At 38.5% G+C, this 26,771-nt stretch overlaps 1 protein-coding gene across 11 annotated transcripts in view; it reads right to left on the bottom strand.

Moving 5' to 3' along the window:
* OTUD4 (OTU deubiquitinase 4) overlaps window positions 1–26,771 on the bottom strand; it is a 36,109-nt gene that overhangs the window by 4,165 nt on the left and 5,173 nt on the right. The window contains exons 4-22 of one of the 11 annotated variants that reach the window (XM_074588868.1): window positions 23,950–24,000; window positions 22,507–22,553; window positions 18,557–18,629; window positions 18,029–18,110; window positions 17,083–17,227; window positions 15,033–15,090; window positions 14,539–14,656; window positions 14,227–14,291; window positions 10,885–10,985; window positions 9,574–9,698; window positions 9,283–9,463; window positions 7,155–7,320; window positions 5,745–5,865; window positions 4,277–4,332; window positions 3,573–3,728; window positions 2,871–3,009; window positions 1,720–1,799; window positions 1,530–1,644; window positions 768–808 (exon numbers count right to left, since the gene is read on the bottom strand). In XM_074588868.1, the coding sequence (XP_074444969.1) occupies window positions 768–808; window positions 1,530–1,644; window positions 1,720–1,799; window positions 2,871–3,009; window positions 3,573–3,728; window positions 4,277–4,332; window positions 5,745–5,865; window positions 7,155–7,320; window positions 9,283–9,463; window positions 9,574–9,698; window positions 10,885–10,985; window positions 14,227–14,291; window positions 14,539–14,656; window positions 15,033–15,090; window positions 17,083–17,227; window positions 18,029–18,110; window positions 18,557–18,629; window positions 22,507–22,553; window positions 23,950–24,000 (1,920 nt within the window). Of the gene's footprint in view, window positions 1–767; window positions 809–1,529; window positions 1,800–2,870; window positions 3,010–3,572; window positions 3,762–4,276; window positions 4,333–4,447; window positions 4,663–5,744; window positions 5,866–7,154; window positions 7,321–9,282; window positions 9,464–9,573; window positions 9,699–10,884; window positions 10,986–14,226; window positions 14,292–14,538; window positions 14,657–15,032; window positions 15,091–17,078; window positions 17,228–18,028; window positions 18,111–18,556; window positions 18,630–22,506; window positions 22,554–23,949; window positions 24,001–26,771 lie in introns of those variants that run through there. The other 10 variants (XM_074588867.1, XM_074588864.1, XM_074588865.1 and 7 more) reach the window with 10 other exon arrangements.

Here is a 26,771-nt window from a genome sequence, read left to right as displayed (position 1 = left end):
CATTTCCTCTTCCTGTGCACAGACGCCAAAGAAAATCACTACTTATGGCCAAAATCACGTAGAATAAGCCTAAGAGCTCTCAGAACCTTTCCCAAAGTAGTTTGCCTGACAGGAGGAGTAAGAGAAGGTAAAAAAGGAACATTTTTATGTGCAGAAGGGAGAAACTAAGCAAACAACTAGTCCTTAGCAAGAAATGGAAAAATGTTGCCCTTTTGGATGAGCCTCTTCCCACACACAGAGATATGCACCACATATACACATCAACCACTAGTATAATTACCTAGAAGGTTAAAAGTAAAATACTGTTGTCCTTAACCTGAGCAAGAAAGGACAGATACGCAGATTACTTAAGGGAGCATCCACAGGGAAAGCCATAGTAGGTATCTGTACTGCAGTGGCTTGGCCAGTACACAGACACGGCCCAAGTCAGAGGGCCTTTTCTCCTTTACTGCTTCCAAAAGAACACGTCTTCAAACTCACAAGGGTTTACCTGTGAATTTCTCAAGCACAATTTCTGTTGACTGTATAGCCACAGCTGGAAGCCAATAGTTCTCACTACCACTGTTGAGATAAATTTTATTTCTGCTGAACTGCAATGTGGACCAGTATTGGGATCCCAGTTAATAGAAGACAAAATAAGAAAGTATTTAAAGATGAACTTGAAGCGTACAGCTGCAGCAACCAAACTTCTGCACTCTAAGTATTACCAGAGACAAGCAAATTTTATGGTATAACAAACACAAAAACAAGTAAGTTTGAAGAGTTACCTTCACACCAAGATTGAAGAAAAATCGAAGAATATTCTTATCTAAGAAAAAAAAAAACCACAGAAAAAGATCTATGAAGACCTAAAATATTACACAAAAATTAGTCCCTGCATAAAGTTCCATTTCAGTAGAGAAACACTGGTATTAAGTTGCTGCTTGCATGTCTTTGATTTGGGTTTGGGTTTTTTTGTTTTGCCAGAGTAAGATATCTAGAGTACAACTTCAGTTTAAATTTCTGTTTTAACTGTTTGTGGAACTGAACTTCTAGTTTTTAAAGAAACAGTTCAGGAAACAAACACCACCGTGCAGTCAGACATGATATGTTCTTTATGGGCATATTCCATATCTGTAGTATGCCAAACCCTGTATTTTCCCAGAGCAGTAAGGAAATGCTCCACAACTTCCAAGCTTTTGATTACAAGAGAAAACCTGTTCCGGTAAGAGGAAGCAGTTCTCCAAAGAAAATCCTTTACATTCACAAAAGCTCGGGTTACGGTGGGTCAAGCTAAGAACCACAAAATGATCGCATCAGTTTTCCAGATGTAACCACTTAAAATAATCGCAAAGTTAGCAACACAGACTAAAGAGTTACAACTCTATCCAACATTCCCTCCCACATCTTAAACCATGGAATGACACCAATTAGATCTTTCGACACAGACTAACAACAGGACCAAAGAAGTGGCCTTTATCTACATTTTAAGAAAAGAAAACCTATTAGGAAAAATGGTATAAAATCCAGAGCTCGTTCTAGCTTCTCACCTTTCGGTAAGTCTTCCCCAGTATTGCACAGGGAGTAAGAGGGTGCAACGGCTCTTTCTCCCTTTTCACTAAAAGGGAATCCAGGGTATAGCGGATCCTGATAAGGATTCAGAGTCTGAGGCAAAGGCATTAAAGGCTGGTTAAACGCTTGTAGCGACACGGGAACTCCAGCAACTGGAGCAGATGTTACCTGAGCCTGTGATACAATAGAGTCGGGTCCCGTTGCTGGGGCTGGCATCAATGAAGAAGCAGGTATCTGGGGGGGAATACCTAAAAGAAAAAAAAAAACTAAACAAAAACATATATACATAGCTCAACTATATACAACCACAAAAGCAAATGAGAATGGGAAGGCAACTTCCAAAAGACACAAGGAAAAAAAAAAGGAAAAAAAGAGGCATTCAGAAAGATAGAGAAGATTCTTGAGTCAGGAAGTTAAAAACAAAAGAAGATTTGGCTAAATGCAGAGAATAGTTTTCAGAAAGAGTGAAACAGTTAAGCTTTCCTGAAAGAGCTAAAACTCTTCCCGTATTTATTTTTAAAATAATACCAGAAGGAAATAGGAAGGGGGGAAAAAAAGGGGGGAAAAAAGGGGGGGAACTGAAACATATATGAGAATCTGCAGTTTTCATTCTGACTAGTCATTTACAGTCAACTCTGAATCCAAGCTCAGATTAACCGGGCCGTGCATCTTCTGTCACAGATGCAGTCAAGTATGACAGGATTATTACCGTATCATGCAAACACAGTATGCTGATTTGAAAGCTGGTTCTTGTACAGAAACTAACAGTGGGAGAGAAAATACAGCACGTGATCTAATGAGCGATACTGAATCTAAGCTAACTCCACGTATCAGAAAATACACACAGCACAGAAAAAGGTTTATACTGGCTTTGCAGCTCAGGTCCAAATGGATCTCATTAGTTGCAGACACACCAGACCCAAGCTGAGTCCTTACTGAATCAAGGAGCTTATTACATGGGACACGGAGCACAAATATATCAAGCTTCGACATGCTGACAATGTGTTCTACCTTAAGCAGATCCTCAAAACGAGCCCCCTCAAAACTCAATGCTATACCACTCAGGACAAAAACAGGGAGAGCTGAATACGCATCCCTTCAGGTAGGGAGTGAAGCAAACTATACATATGGGCAGTCAAAGATCTACTAGAACTCTCACTGGCTTTCAGCAGCAAGAAACTATGTTCCTATAAATGACTCCCTTTGGAACGTGAAGTTATAAGGAACAGTGTCTCCTGGAGGCATCTTCAATTCAGCAAGACAATTAAAGTATGTTTCAGGGTTAGTAGTTTCTGATTTACGTTAATATTTCTTCCAACCTGCTGGTCCATAGGTTGTTGGCTCACTTGGCCAAGCTGGCACAATGGCTGGTACAGAAGGCACTGCTGGAGGTAAATGCACCTCAGAAAAGACTGGTGAGGGTGTTGGAGTCACGCTTGGTAAGCACTCTGTCAGGTTCTATAAAAACAAAAGAGATCACATGAAATTGTTCTAAATCACCATTGTTGGTGACCCCTACCATGTCTGAATTCACCAAAAAAGATTTAATGACTCATTATTGTCCGGACTACCACCATCACCATAGCAAAATATTAACTAGTAACGTATGAGGCTGTACACATAAGAGATGTGTGATATGTTACGTTGCTGCGTGAAGAACTCTGCACTCAGCTCTACCCAGAACACACTTGTATCACAGCCAGCCATCAGTGTTACAACCACCTCCACAAGCATTAAATTTGCCAAAAAAATAAAAAAGCGCCATCCTCACAAATTATTACCAATAACCTTGGAGAAACCTGAAAAAGCAAAGGTAAAGAATTTAACGCGAAAAGCACAGTTATCTTAGCAGAAAGATATGAAATAACCCCTTTCTCAGAAGAAAAGGATATACTTTTACTTTTCTATCAAGGCTTGTCCTTTTACATTCTTTATGTTAGACATAACAGACTAACCGTAAGCTTTAGCGTTATCACCATAGAAATGACTACGTAATTAGAAGCCAGTATTATAATACATACGTGGCTGTGATGAAGCTCCCCTTTGTCTGAAGTCTCCTGACCGGAAAACTTTGAAATCAAACAAACATTTCTTACTTGCTCAGCAAGAATCGGAGAATCTGTTTTTACTTGTTCCAAAGGAGATGAAGCTTTTGGATAACTCTCATCTTGACTATTCTTCTAAAGCAAAGTTAGAAACAACAGACACAGCTAGACGAACAGTAAGATTTACTTTTCAAAGAGGCATTCAAAGATACTAAACCACACTACATACAAAGTGGGCTAAGCACCCAATCACTTTTATACTAGTGTAACATTTTGCTCATTGAAAGGACAGCAAAGGTTAAAAGCCAACAAGAGGCCACAAATCTTCACTGAACTTCAGAGATCATGGTCTGCTAGCACAGTAGCTACTAGTAAACACCACATCTTCTGTGGTCCCCCATATACTGAAAGTACAGACTGTACTAAGCAATTACAAATACAGATTGGTAAGTGCTCTCGATAGCCCAGATTTGAAAACTCAGATTGCAGAGAAAGACTGTAAGTACGGGTTACAGGAAAGCTCACAGCAATACAAGCCTCCAACCTTAGAAGTGTTTCACTACAAGCTGTAAAGCAGCAGCAGCAGCAATCACAGCTCTAAAGGCAGCTATTGCTCTGCTAATCATGTATCAGAGAAGCAATAACATTAAAAAAAAATTTGGTCTTTTCTTTAAGATTACCTCAGATGAATTTGGTTCAAGCTTCTGACTTAAGTGGATCTGCCTGGAATTTGACTCTGTAACACCAAGACATAACCTAGTAAATGAACCATTACACCATTTATGGCTATCACAACTTAAGCCAGTTAAAAGTTTGTCTTTCCAAAGTTAAACCTTCAAAACAAAACCTACCTCAGAACATATTACTTCGGAACACTTAATCAAAGATCAAAGCATCCTAAAATCAACAGTTGTTAGGGCAGTAACGGAGCAGCTACTTCAACCTGGGTTTTCAAAGCTCCACAGGTGTTCTCTACTGATGTTTGTTCACCATTTTGGTGATGCGTGAGGGAAGCAGGACAGAAATGTAGCTTTCTCTTTAAACACGTATCATTCATCCTAAACCCCTCCCGGTGAAAAAGAAATCAGTTTGTACTTCACTTGAAGTGAAAATATTTTGATCTGCATTTTCATATTCAAGTGCTAAGATAACAGAAGCTTAGTCTTGTCTACTTTTAACTGATTAAAAGACAGATCAGTTTAGAAGGCTTCAATGGTGCAAAAGATCTAGAAAGTTTTAACACTGATGCAGAAAGTTTAGTTTCTCACTATTCAGAGATAAGAGAACAAAACCAGAAAAAAAAAACCACACACAAAAAAAAAAATAGGAGGGAAGGAACAGCTTCTAAGAGGAGGCTGAAGAGTTTGAATTTTATTTAGTCAGGAAAAAAAAAGTGGAAGAAGCCAAGACCAAATTCATTGCTTAGTTATGGCAAAGCTGACAGGACAAAAAATTTAAAAAAAAAAATATTATCAGTTGCATCTAGCAAAGATTTACTAACTACCTCCTGACAGCTACAGCTTTCATCTATTATTGCCACATTGCACTTTATCACAGGAGAAGAAAAGCTTAGAATCAATGAAGATAAGCTAAAGGTTGTTATAACAGATCGGGGGGAGGGAGAAAACCCTAACAAATTTCGACCATGTGACAGCTCTTTCTACTGTAAGCAAGGTGGTTTTTTTTTCCAACTCTTTTGTACACAGTCTTCTCCCTTCTTTCTGTACCATTGTATGCCAATTCTGAACCATGCCACATTGAATACTTTTACCTGCTTTTCTCTTAACTGACTCCAGTAAACACTCTTAATACTCCTCCCACTGTCACTTTCTCCCACACTCACTAGAACTTCAACAGGATCTAATTTAGGGTAGCTCTGATAGTCTTTTCATTTCTCTCATTCATCTTCCCATTTACTACAAAAAACCCAGCAAGGAGCCTGCTCTCAGCCACATTCACAAAGCAGAAAAACGTACTTTCTTCCCCAACCACACCTTTGCTACCTTGAGCCTAGCTTTGTTTGACACTATTACCAATGATAATTTTCTCCCCGTTGCCTAAACAGATGCCCCATCTTGAATAAATTCTGAGGCTGATAATAAAAACAAGCCAACAAAAAAGGCCTCGATCAAAAAAATTTATTTTTACCTTTATCCTTCTGCTCTTCCACCTCTGCTGTCCACTTGCTGTTTCTTCTCTCATTATTTGAGAACTTTTTCTGGTTTAAATTATCCACAGTCTGCGTAGGAGCCTGACAGGCTGACTGGTTCTAAAGAAGTTTACAAAAGCAGAAATATGAATTTATATAAGAAGTCCAATGGCACTTTGCCATCACCTGATATGATACTATTATGCCTTCGTGACACATAATACTTATCTCTGCGATAGGCAGAAAGGTGGGGAGAAGAAAAAAAAAAAGCAGCCTTGATCAGTATCATTCAGATTCATCCACTCTTTCATTCATTGCTAAATTTTGCAAAGTGGCCTTTAAAAGCGTTCATGTCATTAGTTTACACGACAAACACAAACTGCTTCACTCAGACAACATCCACTTTAAAAATCACAGCCTCCTTCTGCAGGTGAGCAAATACAGCATACTGTTACCCACAGCTCAGAGAGAACGAGCAACCTCTGTCCATCAGGCTTCGATCTTGGTCTGCTCTTTGCAGCGCAGAAGAGCTGTATATTTCTTCTCAATTACATCAATACAAGTAATTACTGCTCAAGAACCAAAAGGTACAGCGCAGGAAGTCACCTCCACAAAGCAAGAGACTTAAGGCCCATCTTTCACCTACTCATTCTTCCCAGCCTGGGTCTTGTTTCTGTTTGCCCTAGGATTTAAATCCGAAAAGCTGTCCCGCTCCTAGACAGTGCCTCTTTACCCACAGGATCTGCTCGCTCTCCGGATGTACTGAGACTCCAAGCCACTTCCCTTAAAAATTGCATCAGTAGAATCAGCTCTCAAAATCTAAAGGCTACATTCTTCTCTCAGACGTAGGCAAGTCCACTGAAGCCAGCTTGGCTCCACAATAGAAAAAGAGCAAGTCTGAGAAAGAGTTTGCACTACTTATTGGTGCGACAACTTGCCTGGTGTCATAAGTTCTCAGGCTAAAAAGAATTAATTTAGCTGTTCTCAGCTAAATTAAACTGTACTTTAGAGGAAGTTCTGTCCTCACCTTGAAGTTTGATCCCACCATACAAGAAAAAGACAACATCTGAGTAACCATAGCGGAGTGAAAAGCATTCCGAAGACAGGAGGAACATGAAGGAAGATGCCCATGGCTTCAAATGTTCGTGTGTCTACCAATTTACATGCTTAAAGAATTGCGTATGGTGTACATTAATTATTCCCAGGGGAAACTACTACGTATGTGTCTTATATTGAATATATAAACAGTTGTAGATTCACATAATTCTATGTAGAAAGTGAGCGTGAAGAAAATATCCTTAACTTTTGAATTGTATTGTAATGCAACGACAGCAAAGCAACAATTGCTAATCAAAGATTCATGGACAAGCATGAAAAATGGCCTATTAAATACAATGAAAAAAACATACATTGGAAAGAGCAGGAAAAGCTTGTTCATCCCTCTGCTGGATCTCATAAAGTGAACGAGACTCTTCTATAGCCTGTTTCTCCCTACGTTCCTCTGGAGACAGGCCAAAGTAGTTACAATCTCTGCTGCCGTGGTTCAGATCCTCGGTTCTCTCCCGGTCTGGTTTTCTGTAAGGAAGAAGAAAAAGAAAAAAAAAAAAAAAAAGGGACCGCTTTGACAGAGAAATTCAATTATCATCAGTATCAAACACAATACAAACTCACGGTTTAGAAGGAAGAAAGATGATAATTATATACCACTGCTTTGTGATTCCACATATACCAGATCCCTTTCTGCCCACTGCAAGTTACTCATATGCATAAAATTTAAGGAAAGGAAAGAATGGATTTTGTCCATGATCCATTCAGTTCAATGCGCTTTTGAAAGACTTTAACAAATGGTAATTATTAGATCATAGTTAAAAAAAAACAAATCTGTACATCAAGTGATCTAATCCATTTTTGTGCCAACTGAGAACTGACCACCCCACACCTATCTATGAACACACAAGAGAAAGTTGGGGAAGTAGATTCTGTAAATAAAACAATAAAAGGGAAAAACGCATGATGATTTTCAACGTCTGAAGCATCACTACACAAAGTTAACATCACTGTTTCAGCTTTCTGAATTACTCAACTAAAGTTTTTTGGATACTCATATATTTTGGTTAAAGGGGGAAGAAAAACGCCCCTAAAACGTTGCATGTAGCAGACTCCAGACAGCCCAGCCCCATTTATTCCACAAGGAGTGGAATACAGAAGTGACAGAATAGATCATGAAGAGAGCAGCCCTGAGGAGAAGGACTTGGGGATGCTGGTGGATGAGAAGCTCAACATGAGCCAGCAACGTATGCTTGCAGCCCAGAAAGCGAACCACATCCTGGGATGCATCAAAAGAAGTGTGGCCAGCAGTTTGAGGGAGGTGATTCTGCCCCTCTACTCTGCTCTGGTGAGACGCTACCTGGAGTACCCTGCCCAGCTCTGGAGTCCTCAGCACAAGGACATGGACCTGTTGGAACGGGTCCATCGGAGGGCCACAAAGATGATCAGAGGGCTGGAGCACCTCTGCTATGAAGACAGGCTGACAGAGTTGGGGTTGTTCAGCCTGGAGAAGAGAAGGCTCCGGGGAGACCATATAGCAGCCTTCCAGTACATAAAGGGGGCCTACAGGAAAGATGGGGAGGGACACTCTATCAAGGAGCATAGTGACAAGACAAGGGGTAATGCTTATAAACAGAAAGAGGTGAGATTTAGACTAGATATTAGGAAGAAATTCCTTACTGTGAGGGTGGTGAGACACTGGCATGGGTTGCCCAGGAACGTTGTGGACGCACCATCCCTGGAAGTGTTCAAGGCCAGGGTGGACAGGGGCTTTCAGTAACCTGGTCTAGCAGAAGTTGTCCCTGCCCAAGGCAGGGGGTTTGGAACTAGATGATCTTTAAGGTCCCTTCCAACCCAAACCATTCTATGATTCTAAGAGTTTGGGTTTGTATCCAAGTACAGAATCGTCTTTTAGATAGGACAGAAGGCTGGCAATGACGAAAGCAGAAATTCTGCTGCAGCAGCACAATGAATCAAAAAAATCACTACCAACAAATGCAGGCAAAATGCTGTTCTCATGTTCCTTCAAGTGATCAGCCATAACATGAAGCAGTCCTCTATGACAGGTTCTGCAGAAGCTGAGGGAAAATCTTAGCCATGCCCAAGAAGCACTGCATGCAACGTTACTTCAGCCACAAACAGGAAAAAAAAAAAACAACATCCACTTTCCAAGAAGCTGCAGTTTTGTGTATGGTGCTTCCAGGGGAGATGCTGCCATGCAAGAAAAAAAAAGTGAGAGCTCATGATGGCAGCAATTTTGAAACAGGGTTCTCAAAAAGAAAAACCAAATAAAAAAAAACACAAAAAAAGATAGAGAGAAGAATTCTTTTTCCGCTGCTTGTGTGTATTCTTAAGGACTTAGAACACTTCTTAAGAATTCAGTGGCAACATATTTCAAAAGAGCATGTTGGAAACATCTGAAGCAGGCATCTGGGCTCCAAGAAGCTCAGCTAGAGTTCAAGATAACAAAGATGTTATTTGCAGTTTTACCTTACAGTTTGGGAAGGATTCCTGCCCGGAGCTTTTTGCTCAGTTGAGGTCTGATGAGGGTGGGGTCCAGAACATAAGAACTGATGCTGCCTGGTTCCCACAGTATGCTGAAGCCGAGGAGGTAGTGCTGACTGGGGCTTTATTGACTTGCTCTGATTCTTTGGCCCTCTGCAATCTGCATCTGTGATAAAGATATGAAAATAGATACATTTTTTAATTATTTTTTAAGCTCCTTGGGACAAAACATCTGACAATTAAGATTCTGCCACAGAAAGACAGGTACAATCCTACCGGGCTGAGCATTCTGCCCCCATGTTGGGAAAAACTTTTTTATCTTCTTCCCTGGCACAGTGTTCCAGCCCTCCATAGGAGAGGTCTGTGGAAGAGGTTTAAGGCTCTTCAGTGAGACAGCATGCCTGCAAAACAAGGAATTATGAAATGAAAAATATCATAAGAGACCAGACTGGGGCTTGCATAAATTAATACCACACGTTTACTACGACTGACAGATCTTTCCATTTTTGAGAATGAAGTCCTTTATTCTTTATATTACACTCGAGCAATGTGTAGAAGAACAAACCTAACTTTTTCTTTTTTTAAATAAAACTCTCTCCAATAAATTGATGCAAAGTTAGCAGTTTGCAAACTGATGCAAACAGGTTATCAGCTATTTGTGAAGTATTATAACGTCTTCAGGGCAGACAGAAAAGGAGAATTATTAGAAAAAGGGAACAAACTGTGAAACAATCTTCAGATCTTACAATTTTTTTATTTTTTTTTTTAGAAGAGATCACATGAGATTAATGGGCATCTTTCTCCTTTCCTCATTTACCTTGGCTGAAAGTGTTTCCTCTTCCCAAACGACACACAACTGTGGGGTTTTTTTGCCCCAGAAGAGTTACAGAACTTAAAGCAGAGCTCAAAAAGATTCCCAACCCCCCTCCCCTCAAAAAAAACCCAAAAAACAAACTACACAGCAAAACCAACCAACCCTCTCCCCCAAACAACAAAAACCACCCTCACCACCCCCCTGAAAAAAAAAAAACACAACAAAACCAGCCAACCAACAACACACAAAAAAACCCACAATCCCCAACAACTTTAAACACTTAGTTTGCCCCAAGGTAGGGCAAAGACGATGCTGATCAACTTGGCGCTGTGAAATCAGGCACAGCTACCCAATAAACAGAGATGCTATGTGCTTTGATTGGCCTTTTAATATGAAAAATTTGTCACAAATCTAGCACCTAGTTATTATGCACACCAAGCAACACTTAATTAGGATGGTGTCAATCTGGTTAAGACTGAATCTTGGAGGGGGGCGGGGGGGGAAGTCCCAATACTAGTGTAGTTACTGTTTCACTCTGCAAGCAATATCCAGACTACTTAACCCTAAATAAAAAAGTCTGAGATGACAACTAATGCAGAACCCCTTTTTCCTTTTTTTAATTTAGTATGTTGTTTTCTTAACAATTTTATAGTAGTACTGCTTCAAGTAAAGAAATAAGATACGCTTTAGGGGCTGAAACTAACTCTGAACTCAATACTGCCATTACCAAGGTTCAGTTTGGCACTCTTTTCCACAAGAGATTAAGCACTTACTTTGCTCCAAGCTCTTCTACAAATACAACAACTGGCCCATTCTCTGAACAAACTTCTTGAATATGGGCATTATAAAATTTCCCATTATGGTCTAAGCGCACCTATAAGGAAAGAGAGTACGAAAAAACAAAAAAGGTGCATTAGCTTCAAGGAAGACAATGAGAGGGCATACCAGCAACGTTAAAAATTGAGCTCCTCCTCTGGGTGACAGAAGTCCCGAGAAATAAACACCATGTAATTCAGTAAATGTATCAAAAGCAAATATTTGATCCATATCAATTCTTCAAAAAGAAGTAAAAATACTGTTAAAAAAAAAATAACCAGAAAGCTTGCCAGGTAACGCTACTTAATGACACATGGCTTTCAAAACTAGCGTATCAAGGCTTTTCAGTTTTACTGAAAACACTTTCTCTTACAATAAATCCAAAGCTTTTCCTTGTTAAAATCCATGTAAAGAAAATGGTTATTTTTAATGGAATTCATTACTAACTTCAGTGAATTTTAATTGAGAACATAATGAACACCAATTATTTCTGAAGTTATCTTTCAGAAATTGTTTTTTTTAAGAACAATCAAAAAAGTTTTTCAAACACAATCATAGTTACTTGTCTGACTGACATTCCATATTCTTTACATTCTTCTGTTAAATATAAAATAAATCTCAAAGTTCTGCTACATCATTTGGCTTTCCAGTTGTATTAATATGGTCAACTCCACTTTTCACTATTTAATTCATCTTCCTTTCCCATGCTTTTATCCCATGTATTTACTGTCTTGTCACGTACATATAAAATTCAACAGAGAGACTACATTAATTACCAGAGGGTTTTTTACTAATAATATCTGGACCCTTTAGTAAATACCACACAAGACAGCCTTAGGGTCTTATATATAAATTTTAAGCCTGTACTATTAAGCAATAAGTAGTCAACTCCACATTGGGTTTGTTTGTTTTGTGTGGGGTTTTGAGGGTTTGTGGGGTTTTTTTGGTTTGGTTTTTTTTGTGTTTTTTTGTTTTTTAAAAGTTTTGTGATGTGTTTTTCCTGATATTTATTTACTATACTTAATTCCATTACACAAATAAAAAAAGTAGAAACTGAAAGAGCCCCCATGCTGCACGATAAACCTAATTGAACATTTTCACATTAATAACTTTAATAGATGATCAAATGTCCTAGAAGAACCATATTTATCCAAATACCACCAGTTTAGGTAACACATCTAAGGAGATTAATCTGAGTACTACAGAATTTGACAGCAAAGTTTATTTATTCTTAAGCAGTAACACATACTACAAATTTTAATAGAATTTAAAGAGAAATTGTGTAACACACTTCGAATACTGCAAGAGGAAGAATCACTCAAAACTTTGGATCTTCAGGATCTGCGGTAACTAAATCCAGCTGTATTCCACTACTTGAAAGTAACGAGATTAGTACAAAGACAATTTACAAACAGTAATCTTTATCTCCAAATATGATTCAATGACTCCATTCAAATATGGCTTCGATATTATCTCCAAAGCTGAACCTAAATACACGGAACTATGATGCTGGATTTTGTCTCTCCAAAGAAAAGCCTACGTGACAGAAAACACTAAAATATCGTTCTTCATCGTGCAACTGTATGCGCACAAACCTTCTATCATGCAGCAATACGATGAAGCAAATCACAGAATCACAGAATGGTAGGGGTTGGAGGGACCTCTGGAGATCATCTAGTCCAACCCCCCTGCCAGAGCAGGGTCACCCAGAGCAGGTTGCACAGGAACGTGTCCAGGTGGGTTTTGAATGTCTCCAGAGACAAGAGACGTCACCACCTCTCTGGGCAGCCTGTTCCAGTGCTCTGCCACCCTCAAAGTAAAGAAGTTCCTCCTCATGTTTAGGTGGAACTTCCTATGCTCAAGTTTGTGCCCATTACCTCTTGTCCCGTTGCCAGGCACCACTAAAAAAAGCCTGGCCCCATCCTCCTGACACCCATCCTTTAAGTATTTATAAGTGTTGATAAGATCCCTCCTCAGCTGTCTTTTTTCCAGACTGAGGAGACCCAAATCCCTCAGCCTTTCTTCATAAGAGAGGTGTTCCAGTCCCCTAATCATCTTGGTAGCTCTCTGCTGCACCCTCTCCAGCAGTTCCCTGTCCTTCTTGAACCGGGGAGCCCAAAACTGGACACAGTACTCCAGGTGCGGCCTCACCAGGGCAGAGTAGAGGGGGAGGATGACCTCCCTCGACCTGCTGGCCACACTCTTCTTGATGCCCCCCAGGATGCCATTGGCCTTCTTGGCCACAAGGGCACATTGCTGGCTCATGGTCATCCTGTTATCCACCAGGACTCCCAGGTCTCTTTCAGCTGAGCTGCTCTCCAGCAGGTCAGCCCCCAACCTGTCCTGGTGCAGGGGGTTATTCCTCCCCAGGTGCAGCACCCTACACTTGCCCTTATTGAATTTCATAAGGTTTGTCTCTGCCCAACCCTCTAGCCTGTGTCTCTGTATGGCAGCACAGCCTTCTGGTGTGTCAGCCACCCCTCCCAGCTTTGTGTCATCAGCAAACTTGCTGAGGGTGCACCCTATCCCTTCATCCAGGTCATTGATGAACATATTGAAGAGGACTGGACCCAGTACTGACCCCTGGAGAACACCACTCATCACTGACCTCCAACTAGACTCCGTGCCCCTAATCACAACCCTCTGAGCCGTGTCTTTCAACCAGTTACCTATTGACCTTACTGTCCATTCATCAAGCCCACTCTTCCTAAGCTTCCTTATGAGGATGCTGTGGGAGACCGTGTCGAACACCTTGCTGAAGCCAAGGTAGAAGATGCAGTGGAAATAACGATTAGTCTTATAAAACAGACCTACCCCACACTTCTGCACATCACAGGAATAACTAGCTAGCTTACGCAGCCCACCAAGAGAAGAATAGAGCTTAGCCTGAACCAAGTAAAATGCCCTAAATACACCTACTTCTCACAGAGAGGCTAGCACTCTACAACACCTAGCAAGGACTCACCATGGAGGCATGCCTGCACAAACTTATTTGTATACTTAGCATTAAGGTCCACAGTCATCTTATTAAATATACTTTTGAAGTTAACTCTGTCACTTTTTAATGCAGTAAAATTGCACCAATCAGATGTTCTATTATATGCCTTTTCTACATGTATGCTGTAAGTCATGAACACCGCCAAGAATTAAATAATGAGCATATGCACATTTGACAACACAAGCAAAGAGCATTTAGAAACTAGCAATCATATATCAAAATAGTTAACAAAGAGGGAAAATTGGCATCTTGAGCAAAACAAAACGTTGATGTCTGTAAACTATAACTCAGTACTACTTACTTTACATTTATCTCCAACTGAGTATTGCATGCCAGCAGCAATAGAAAAATCTTGTTTTTGCTGATCTGTAAATACATTAGCAGTAATATACTGTTAGTTTAAATACACCAAAATAAATACACCAAAAGAGTTACTTTCTTGATGCAGTAAAAATGCAAACCAGAAGTTCAGGCCCTAAATCTGCACGCTGACCCATGTGAAGAATACCATTTCCTAAACCCAAACTGCCATTTGCATCACTGTTCTTCAAAAGGGCTTCACTTTATACATCAGCTTGCAAAAGCTGGAAATTTTAAGTATTGGGTTACTTACCCCATTTGGATTGGAGCCAAACATCATATTCAACATTTCTGTAAACTGATGGATTGAGTGATTTCAGAACTTTTTTAGGTAAGACCAGCAAGGTGGGATTCCCATTGCTCTTAAGGTGCTGTATGAAACAGAAAAAAGTGCTAAATGGTCAACTACATAAAGTTTTCCATTTTTCAATCACAGTGCTCAAGCTTTAAACTGAAATATAAAGATGCTGAGAATACACACAGCATAAAGAGCTTTGAAAAAAATAATTCAATGGTATTCTTTTAACCACACCAGAACACAATTAAGAACTAAGCAGCATTAAAAAAGACACTATACACCTTTGGGCACGTCAAAAGCAAACATTACTTTTCAAAGAAATAAGTAGCTTTAAGATATTACATGTTAGGAAAAGTAAAAACTCAAGATTCTCTCATGAACATTAAACACTGAAAAATATAGCAGAGTGCAAGTTATTAGGAAAAAAATAAATCTTAACAGATAAATACCTTGTTACCAGAAAGAGACTTCAATCCATTCATATCACTAACCGTTGTGGCTTTACTTCTGCAAAAGAACAGAAGCAAGCTGTAGTAATACAGTATTAATAAGGCCTGGACATCAGGCAAGAAACATCTTGGAAGCAGGTAAGAATACTGAAACTACCACTCTCGATGTATTTTTCCCACAATAAGCATACCACAGAACATCTTCATCTCTTAAAATGAAAAAACTAAGTCTAAACCAAGAAACACATTTCTATATCATATAAAGCTAAAAATAAGATTTTTCTAAGTACAAGATTTAGGAAGTCTAATTTATGTGTACTGACTTAGCCAACATTCAAGAAAAAAAAAGGAGGGGAGAAGGGGGCAGGCAAAGGACACAAAAAATTCCTCTAAAAGTTTTGCAGCTACGCAAGGAAAACATAGCAAAAACAGACATTAAAAAAAAAAAAAAAACACACACACAAACCCAAAAATCACTCCACTATTTAACTGGCATCAGGCACTCTAATTTACTCTTTTTCTCTACACCTGACATCACTGGAAAATTACTTTCCACAGAGAAAAAACAAGTATTTTTTTTCCCTACAGCAGTTGTAGGCAACTGTCAGCTTTAACTTCTCCCAAAACCAAAATAAACTAATCACATTTAATAACAACATAACTGAAAAGTTCACATTTCTAAAATGACAAAGATCATCTGGAAAACTAGGTAATGAAACAAGCTGAAGTTAACTCCAAGACAAGCAAAAAAACTAAGACATCATAAACACAGCAAAGTGTTTGTAAGTTGTGTTAATTAGGTCAAAAGTCACACACACTAGCTCTTGAGTCATAAGACAGATGGTTTAAATCAAAAACCTTGAGTTTGACAGTCTCAAGTGACTATATGACCTTCATTTACAAAGGTGCTATGGAGGTTAGCAGTATATTTCTTATGAATCCCAAAGATAGGGGGTAATGCTACCGCATATGAAGCCCAGGAAAGCTCCAAGAACAGGAAGAGTTAGAGAAGGTTTCCGCTCTCTGACATTTAACTACAATAATTGTTCCCAAGGCAGGAATACTTTGTATTTTAATTGGAAATGTTCCCTAGTTGGTTTTGGTTGGGTTTTTTTTCCCCCAAACAAGAAAGGAAGCTAATCCCTTTCTCAGAACTTGTTTTTTTCTGTGGTGATTTCCACTGTCTTCCTTTCTGTTGTTTTCAGCTTAAGGAAAAAAAATCAGCTCCCAACATCTCAAAGAATTTCTTCTGCCACATGCTATACTGACTATAGCAGAGCCCTCAGAGAGGACTTTAAGGATGTTCAGGAGGAAGAGGAGACAGGATGCACTAATACGGCATAACCTCCATGGCTTCAATGGAATTTCACACAAGCCAGGGTTTTAAGAACAATATTAAACAAAAGAAAAACTGTCAGTTTGTAAATGCAAAAATGGCGCTGTGAAAGACTTACTGCACAAAAGCAATCAGTAAGTCAAAATCTCAGAGCTTGCTAGAGCATCCAGGTCCAGCAAAAGGAATATAAACCCACAAATATAACCATTTCATTAAGACCACGAAACAAAATGGAGCAAGCTACATCTGTATTTCTTCATTAGCTACATCTTAAGCAGGCATTTCAGCCCCCAGATGTGGAAGCAACACAACTCGGATTAGATTCCTGTAACTCTACTCAGTTCCAAGAGTGAGCCAAGTAATTCTCCTAGAGTTTACCAAGCCAGACTGGCACACTGACAGCTCTGCCAGGGGATTCTGCTATTTTAAACAGGAAGAGGAACGTGTTGCAATGGCAATATTCCATTATGTAAGGAGATCCGAAGCTAGACTGCAGGAAAAACGGAGGAACCAAAACCCTGACCTTAGGTACAGTGAAGAATGCACATTTCACTCTTTCATAGATTTAACCTTACCTCTTTGTGTTTCTTTTCTTAGTAATGGGTAAAGGTTTTCAACTCTAACTTAGATTCTACTGCGGACCAGAAATTCAGAAAACTTATTTAACAGGTATTACTCATAGCCATTACATTAAAACTTTTAAGTCACATTTACCTGTAGCTGTCGTCTTCTGAATCTGAAGCAGATACTTCACTGCTACCGTTACTTTCCTCTGTCACACCAACAGCACTAAGTTCTGCTATGATTTTCTTCACATCTGTATTAAATACTTTCTCATACAGCAATTCATATAGCAGAGCTGGGGAAGGGGAGGAGAAAGTGGAAAAGCAAAATCAATTACAAGGTAAATCAGATCTTAAACCACCATTACAGCTGCATTTCAAATTACTTCAATCAAAGCAAGCAAATATTTTGATGTGTTAAATGAAATGGTGAAGACATTAGAAGCAAAACCAGCTACAACTACTATGGCTTAATGGGTACGCGTGGAACTACCAGGAATCAGGTCTCTCAGTCGGCAAATTTGGCCTTAGCCGTGTAACCTGCACATAGGCAGAGTTCTCATGAAGAATTAGAATCCTTGTAGGGATTGTCACAGTGACCCATCAAACCTGATTAGGACCTTTGGGCATTTCTGCAATCTAGTAAAGAAAACAATAATCCATGAAGACAGTTTTTTGCACTTGTAACCCCCATAATTTCTATGACAAGTTACGCATGCAAGGATAATTTTAACATAAACATACATTAGTTTGCTAACGTAGTCTGGAATACAAAACTAAAACCAGAATGCTGACCAAAGACAATGCAACAGATTATAAATTAGTGCACCAACATTTTCCATTTACATTATACCACCCAGATTCAAAGAGGCAGATTAGTTTTCTCTTGCTATATAATCTGCTTTGTCAGGAATCAGAACACAATAAGTATTCATGATCTCGCAAAATCATACAGTCATCGACAATTCAAATGGAAAACTAAGCTACTAAAGAATGACTATAATGAACATACAGAGCCTTTTCCTGAAACCCGATGGTGATCATTTTAAGATTTTTGGTAAAAATATGTGCTTTTAACTAACCAACATAATACTTACACTGGCACAGAGCAGCCTTTTCTGAATACTCTATGGGATAAACGATATCATAGTGGTTTCCATTTGAGAAGCACAGCAATACCTATTAGAAAAACCACACAGATATTTTAGGGTTTGCATCTCATTTGATTTTTGATATGAGCACTACCTTTTAAATTCAATTTAATGTACCAATGCGCTTTGTTATCTCTCAGGATCTCAAAGTATCAATAAAACAATCAAAAGGTTTAGTGGATGTCCTTTAAACCAATAATAATTTGAGACAGAGGTAGCATTTATAAATTGATTTTCACAGAATTTCAGATTACTAGGAAGATATACTACAACCCAAATATGGACCATACATTTAAAAAGAAGTGCTACATGTATTAACAGAATAGCTGCCTTAAATGTACAAAAGAAATAGTTAAAATTGAATTCTCAGAACATTTCCTTGTGTGGAATAAAAATCACATGAAACTAATTGCTGTATATAAAGTAGTCTTAATTCAGCCTTTCACAGTAGCCATAAACTTTTTTTTTTTTTACCTTATCAGAAAAGCCATTTTCAGTTACATGTGAAGGAGAAGCATTTGGTTCCCGGTATATTATGAAATCTTTCCTGAGGAAAAAAAGTAGCAGTTAAGAATTCATTTTAAAATTGGAATATTCAAGTCAAGTTCAAGAAACGTACATAACCACAGAAAACACCTAGTGGAAAAGAATACTGAAGAAGGTGAGTACAACTATCACTGGTCAAAAAAAGGCTTGCTTTTATGAAAGACTATATTAGAATAAGATATGCTGGCCCAACACGCACAGAGCCAAGGAAAACAAATTTCCAGGCACCGCCTTCTGGAGCTGTGTCTAGAAAGATGATGGATTCCCAGTCCTGGAGAAATTCATTACACTTTGCCATTTGGAAACCCACCAGAACAAAGAGAAGGCTGGCTTTATGAACCAAGACAGCAAACAGTGGTAAGTTTCCAGAAGGTGAGCAATGGCTTTGGCTAAACCTGTACTAGCAGCCTCATTACATGCATGCAAGAGCCTTTTTGGGCAGAGGCCAGCTAACAGAAGGACTCATATCTGTGCTCAGAAACCAAGTTCTCCGGCTCAGAAGGGTCCACACAATGTTTCTGCTCCCAAACGGTGGCCCAGCTGCCACAGCGTGCTAAGGAGCGTGCCAAAAGCCCAACAGACCATCAGTGGGCATTGCCTGAGGATCACAGATTGTAACCAAGTGTCCAGCACCTCTGAAAATCACGCCCTCCACAAGTCTCAGTTTTTTCCATGTGTAGCGAGAAGAATCTTTTCCTGCGTTTTAAAATGGATAATACACTGCAGAAAAAGACATCAAGAAGGCTCACTCTCCCTTTCTTTTTGGGTAAAGACTCCAGCAAATGTGGAGTCTAACGCCATGTTTTGTTCATTAGACTCAAATTGCTGAATTTAAAATGGAAAAGAAACCCCTCTGTTGTCTCTTCAACTGAGAGAATGGAAACAAACTTTTGTGGAAGCTTGGACCGAAGCAGCAGACAGTGTGCCATTGCAGTGTTTCGCCAATACTCAACTGATCTACAACCGATACTGATATGACATGCTATTTGATTTTTTTTATTTTCTAAAAACTGAAAGACTATCAATCTTTGCTACTTGTTTTTCAGCTATAATCAATCTCTGTCTTGATCTTAAATTTCATATTTTTTTCCTCTCTTTTATCTATAATCCTCCCTTCGAATTCTTTGCTCAGCAACCTATCACTTCTTTCAACTTCTTCCTTGCTCACACAAGCAAAAGTTCTATTATCCTTGCAAAATGATTAAGTATATTCACAGGTGCAGTTTTTAGATTAAAAAAAAAATACCAACTTTCTACAACAACTCAGAAAAAGCAATTCTGACAGGAAAAGAATTTCATAGCTCAGAATCCCACTGTCATGGTTTTGGCCGGATTGGCCAATCAGAATGACAGATGGCCCTTCCCCCCTCTCTTCTCAGAGAGGGCAGGAAGAGATAAGGAGATTTACAAGTTTAGAAAAAAAACTGAACTACTTCAATGAAAATAATAATAAATAAGAAAATAGTAAATAATAATAGAATAATAAAATTAAAGGAAAAAAATTATACAATCTATACAAAACCGTATCCAGCTCCCAGGATGATGATTGCGTCACTGGCAGACACAGGGAAAGTCCCAGACTGGAGTCAGCGACGGACTGAATGCTGGAACTAGACTCAGGAATGCTCAGATTGGGATCAAAGGCAGACGAACAGACAGGGTCCTCCTCAGACATCGGCCACTGAAGAAAGAGCGAGCCAGAGCCCCCTTGCCCCTTTGATCCCTCAGCTTTTATACTGAGCGTGATGCACGTGGGATGGAATACCCTGTTGGTCAGTTTTGGGTCACCTGTCCCGTCTGCTCCTCCCTGCAGGTGGGACCCCTCTGCGCTTCTCCGCTTCCGACCCTCTAACGGGACAAGCAGCAAAGTTAGCTGACCTTGGTTGTTATAGCAATAAGTCTAAGCAAGAGCCTCTGTGCATACCATTCCTTGGTAAGATCAGGTCTTATCACTCTGAGAGTGAACAGTTTCTGAACAATATGCTGTTCATTTCAGGCTTCAGTCAGTTAGAAGAAGCCCAGCTAAAAAGTAAAATTACAAATCAGAAAATTGGTTCTGTTTTACCTCAAACCAGGACACCCACCCACTTCAGGGAGGCAATGAAAATTTACTAGATAGCCAAAGTATACTTGTGACAGATCTCAGGAGTGAAAATGAAAATAAACCTATTCATACTGTATTTCTATCCTATGGTTGAAAAGTCTGCAACTCTCTCACTTCTCCACTTGGCACAGAACAGGAAATTCATACTACTGCTTCCCTTCAGTTTGCCAGCATCCAGAAAGGTACACCTCTACCTCCACATCTCCACCACCATTCCTACTTTCCCAGAGCTTCTCAATTACCTTTTTAATAGAAGCCAGTCTTCCCAAAACAAGTATGGCAGTAACAATTGGTACGTGTTCAAGTCTGCGGTGAAATACTACATATAGTTGCAACTATGCCACAAGTCTCCTCATGCTTCCAACGGAAATTTAAAAAATACTATTATCAACCAGGATTTGTCTCTGTATTCATTTATCATCTACGGTTCTGGATACCAACGTATCATGACTTCAAAATAAACTGCTTCTATTTCATGAGAATACATTTCTCATGGCCAGAAATACAACAAACGGAAGATCACAACCATCCAGTTCTGATGTGATCAAGCACACAATTTTGTTGACTTAATTTGAGTTGCGTCCCTCTACACCCTGGCTCAAACTAACCACCAGACCTTCTCACTACACCTCTTGAGTCAAACCTTACTCTGATTTTCAGTTCAGTCCTCTTCCACCCATGCAACTCTAAACTGTCCCACAAACCACGTAAAATGCAAAGATAGAATTTCATGTAATTTCCTGCACTTAACACTCATCTAAGTACCTGAAAGTAAGATTTAACTAGTTTCTTTCCTCTTAACTGTCTCATCAAGAGTCAAAGTACGATGAAAGTCATTAATTTACAGTAAGCATTTTTAAATATTGAATTTTTTAACTGGTTTACAAACAGCAGAAAAAGAAGAACAGAATCATAGAATGGTTTGGGTCGGAAGATCATCTAGTTCTAACCCCCTCCCTTCCATGCTGTAGATGCTGTACATTGCTCATTCCCTCAGACAGTAATTAGAAAGCGGTTGTAAATACTCAGCATGCTGTTTCTTACTACTTTGTGAAGAAAGATTAATATACAGGATTATATTTAATAAAAGCACATCAGCAAAACTGTTCATCATCAAGAGGAGTGTTTATGCATGCACAAATACCGAAACATTTCTTAAGCACAGCTCAAGCTATGGCCCCTCGACAAACTCGTACTATTTCACCTACACTGATACAGTGGAAAAAGGAAAACTTATACAGAAAAAAGAATAAGGTACAGCAGTCCACCAGGCAGTCTTATACTAGTACATACAACTTCATACCAGGGGAGGTGTGACAACGGCTGTCTAGTATGCAGCCTTCAATACTTGTATCACTAAGCTACATCAGGGCATTTGTACAGAGGTAATAAGGAAATGGGTACAGCCCACAGCTTAGCAACAGTTAACATTAAAGCTTTGGTGACAAATAGGAAGAAAAGCAACTTTAACAGAAAAATTAAGATATGAAGATTAACCAAATACAAACTGTATGACTCTACCCACAATTAGTTGTGCAGGTGAGATGCATGACATTAGTGCAAACCTGTATTCAAATCCCAGATTAAATGTCAGTTTCAAAGCTTACTTTTTATATTTTTATTTAATACCTTGACAGCTGCAATTTTCCAAGCATATTTATAATTTTCTGGAGAACTATGGTATAATATACAATTCCATCTTTGCTATTCCAACTGATTAACTAACAAAACAACTGAACCAATCTCAATAAAACATATTTAAAGGTTTTCTTACTTGTACATAAGAGAAAGGGCACTTATTTCTACTTGTCCAACCCATTCCTGTATTGAAAAAAACAAAAGAAAATTAAAGTTCAAACAAACACACAATTATCATACTTCTTTATGTGCAGATCAAGAGAAGTAAGAAACCATTGTCAAAAAATAAAAATAAAAAATTATCACCACTGAGTCTGGAGTTTAGCCAGGAGCAGGAAATGTCAGTAACACCATAACCCAGACTCAAATCACAGAAAAGTGGAAGTTGTTTCTTCCATTACCAGCTTAACGACTGTACTGTGTATCATGCAACTAATTTTTCTTTTCTTTTTTGTTGTTGTTACCTTTTTTTTAAAAAAAAAAAATTCTTACTAAATTAAAAATGACTGAAACTAAGTTTGGGACAGGAATTTGTAGCAGTTTGATTTTTTTTTTAATATTTTTTTAAATTCTTATAACCATTTTCAAATACAGACAAACTTAGTATTAATTTCTATGATACGTAGAAAACCTACTGTGTTTTATTTTTCAAAAAGATTTTTTTAAACATTAGTAGACATGTATGAAAAAGACATTTTCCATATGTACAGTTCAGTGCTGTAAACCATTCACATTGGCGTAGCTCAGTGCAAAATAAGTTCTACTGGAAAACAACATGATTTACCACTTAGCATAACATATCGTCTGAGGATTTGACTAACAAAGCTTTGCAATTAAAAATCCTGGAATAAACAAAGCAAGACAGAAGCAGAATAGGCTACCAACCACTTCTTTCCTCCTTCCACCATTCATGTTGGAAACTGAAATAAAGAACCATCTGGTCATCCATTCTAACTAGGGACGCTGAGGCATGGCAGGGGAAAAAAAGGGAAAAAAAAATCCTGCTTTGATTTTTAGGAGGGGAGAATTTAATAAAATTTACGTACAGGCGCTTAAAAAAAATTAACAGATTTTGCAATGTACTAGATAGTCCTCTTCCCCTCCCCAGCTTACACAAATTGTTAACCCCCTAATGAAAATACTAAAATTAAATTAGAGGGAATAAAATAATAATTTTGCTTCGAATCAGTACCTTCATAACAGCCTGTGGCTACTGTTCATAATATCCCTTACGTAAGTAACTGTGCTTTTATCACTTAAACTTTTAAGCCTTTGTTCAAAGGTGTCTTCAAGAAAAAGCTAGCCACACTATGTTTCTTAGCATTTGCAGACGCTAGAAACATTTGGATACAATTTTGAGGAATAACAGGTTTAAACCAAGACACAAAGTAATTAACCAAATCATTTTTCAATAGAAAGTACATGCATAAAAGTATATATTTGCATAAAAGTATATATTCACAAAATTCAAGGACCTCTCAAGCTCAGTCAAAAACATTTGAGAGGAAAAAAAAACAAAATCCAGTTACCCATCAACTTCAACAAAAGCACTGCTTTCTAATACAAATACAAATCATACCTGTGGATTTTCCAAACATTTTAAATACTCTTCAAATGGCCCCTCTATGAACTGTATTAAAAAAAAAAAAAAGAGTAATAATTAGTCATTTTTATTAGCGTAGCATATGGAATCCCCAGTATATGACTGACTACCAATGGGAATGTACCATTGGAGATTTAAGACTATCCTGACCTCAAAGAGCTTACAATCTAAGTATAGAGTGATGTAGAGATGAGGGAATAATTGGTCAAACATACAGGAAATAACCACATAACCAGCTTTTGGAGTCATCACACAATCCAAAATCAAACCATAAAAAGCGCCAAAAAGAAATCCAGCAGCCAAACGGGAAATCTGAAAGAAGGCAAAGATGCTGTCAAGTAGATGTTTATGGACAATTCACTCCAGGCATATACAGCATCACTGGAGAGAGCATGTGTGGCCTTATTCAAGTATCTTGTTAAAATAAATAGGCATCAATGGACAATTGGAAATGGGAGTCACATTTCTGTAGTAACCAAGCAGCAGTAAGACAGAGTATAGGCAAGCCATAAAGCACTTTTTCCTCTTTTCTGTATCACTTCAAACTGCTTTTACTTTCAGTGAAAGGACGAAAACAATTAGGCTACACTGCAAGTGACAGGCTAAGAAAGTAATCCTTCAACTGCACTCCTTAACACGCATGAAGAGACCAAATTCACATTTGTCAAGGCCTGAGAAAGATGCTGCCGTAACTGAGACACCATAACTTCAAAGTGTTTCAGCCATGCTGACCAACAGAGAGGCTGCACTAAGAAAACGCTATTTAGACACAATCTGCTTGATTTAGTCAAAATAAAGATCCACGGAGGTCCAAAGAAGTAATTCCCATTATGAACTTAAGCTACAAGCAGGATGGCCTCTTTATCCAGTGATTAAGAAACAAAATAATAAGGAAAACTGAACAGAGTACTGAGATTAAAAATTCTGCTTTAGCCATTTTGAACCTGGCTGGACAGTGTTGTTCATGAGAACAATCAAAAAGTCTGCCCAAAATTTTTAATTTAGACAGAAGCAATGAAGGTATGAAGTTAAAAGGTGGATCACTAAAACGTGTGTCAAAATGACCTAAAGATAATGCACAGAGCAAGAAAGGAAGGGCACCAGAAACTCCTCATAGAAAATTAAAAAGTTAAAATAGAGAATAAATACAGAACAGGAGCAATCAAAGATAACACTTCAAGAAAGGATAAGGATGAAACTGAAGATGGTGCTTACACAGGAGTCACATGACACTTTGATTACAGTATTATCAATGGAATGAAAGAGACAGAATTCCAAGCTGAAATGGTTACAATAGACAGAAGAGGAACTTCAGTGAGTACCACCAGTACAGGTCAATAGAGCATAACTACTAAGGTGGCAGATTAGTAAATAGCTGAACTAAGAGATTAGGGACAGAGGCATTTGTTGTTTGTGGTATTTGTTTGGGAGTTTTTTGTGCTTGTGGGGTTTTTTTGGTTGGTTTGTTAGGTTTTTTTAAGAGAAATAAGTTAACAATGATATTTTCCAAATGGAATGCACAAATTAAAGTAAGAGATACGGGGAGCAAAGGAGATCAGCAAAGCTGCAGTGAGGTACCTGAGGGAGTAGGAATGCTAGGAAACGAGAACAGATATGAAACACCTCAACCTTGTACATGGAACAACTATTCTGAAAATCGACAAGAAGCTTTTTTTAAAAGGGACTTTTCAGAAGGGCAGCGAGGATGGATAGAGGAGAGGTCGTATCACTCGCATAAAGTCTGAGGAAAAAAGAACAGCAAGACTGGGAGTTTTGAGGACAGAGACCAAGATAGTAAAACCAGCTGAGGTCAACAAATACATTTAGGCTCGAGAAGGGTCATGGTATTTCCAAGAACTACACAATGAAACAAGAAAACAGAAGTAGAGAAGCAGATATTGGAGTGAATGGAGTAATACTGGAAAGAAAGAAATTTAAAAGTCAGTGGTGGCAGGGAAGAACAGAGAGATCTAAGAGTTGGTAAGTCCTCAGATGGACTGGAAACAAACAGTCCTGGCAAACGGAAACAGTCAAGTCAGAGACGCATTCTCCCAGAGAAATTCACTGTATTTTACATCATTCATTTTTGACGACTTCCACATTAACAGGGATCAGTCACACTTGAGCTTAGTGTACTTTGTCAGAAATTATAGCAAATACACAAACTCATATTTCTGCTTTCCTTCTCTTCCCTATGCCAACATGCATCTAAAGCAGACTTTTTATTTTGGGTCTGGGTAAATTTAGAAGAGAAAAAGAGAGCTGAGTAATAATCCTCTAGTAATAAATGCTTACACATACTCCTATTTTGTCTATCCTGAAAATTAGTTAAATTGTACATACACTCAAATACATACGAACACTAACAGGAGCATCATTATTTATTACCTTTCTTTTAAAAGGAAGAAAAAAAGGATTTTTTAATATTAACACTGATGACATTTGCCAAGTATAGATCAAAAACAAAATATTTTGTCTGTGGCTGATGAAGGAGAACTTTGTTACAGATGTTTAGAAAAAAAACCATGGTGGCAACGCATAATAAATTGTAGACCCCAAACCAAATTTCACTGATCTGTCAAATCCCTCATATATTGTAAAAGCAATTAAATAGCACAATAAGAACATGTTATGACCTTATGACCTTTATGCTTATTTTAAAGTAGGCACTATACTACAACAGAATCCAGATTTTGGTAGCTCCACTACAGCCTATTAAAGTTTAAGAAAGTTTTTTTTTGTTTTTTAATGGGCATTAAAAACTCTTCCCCACTATTCCCACCCAACATCCCTCCAGT

The sequence above is a fragment of the Larus michahellis genome, chromosome 5 (assembly GCF_964199755.1).
Source record: "Larus michahellis chromosome 5, bLarMic1.1, whole genome shotgun sequence".
Taxonomy (NCBI): Eukaryota; Metazoa; Chordata; class Aves; order Charadriiformes; family Laridae; genus Larus; species Larus michahellis.
The sequence above is the reverse complement of the archived record's forward strand: the minus strand, read 5'-3'. Positions and strand labels throughout refer to the sequence as shown.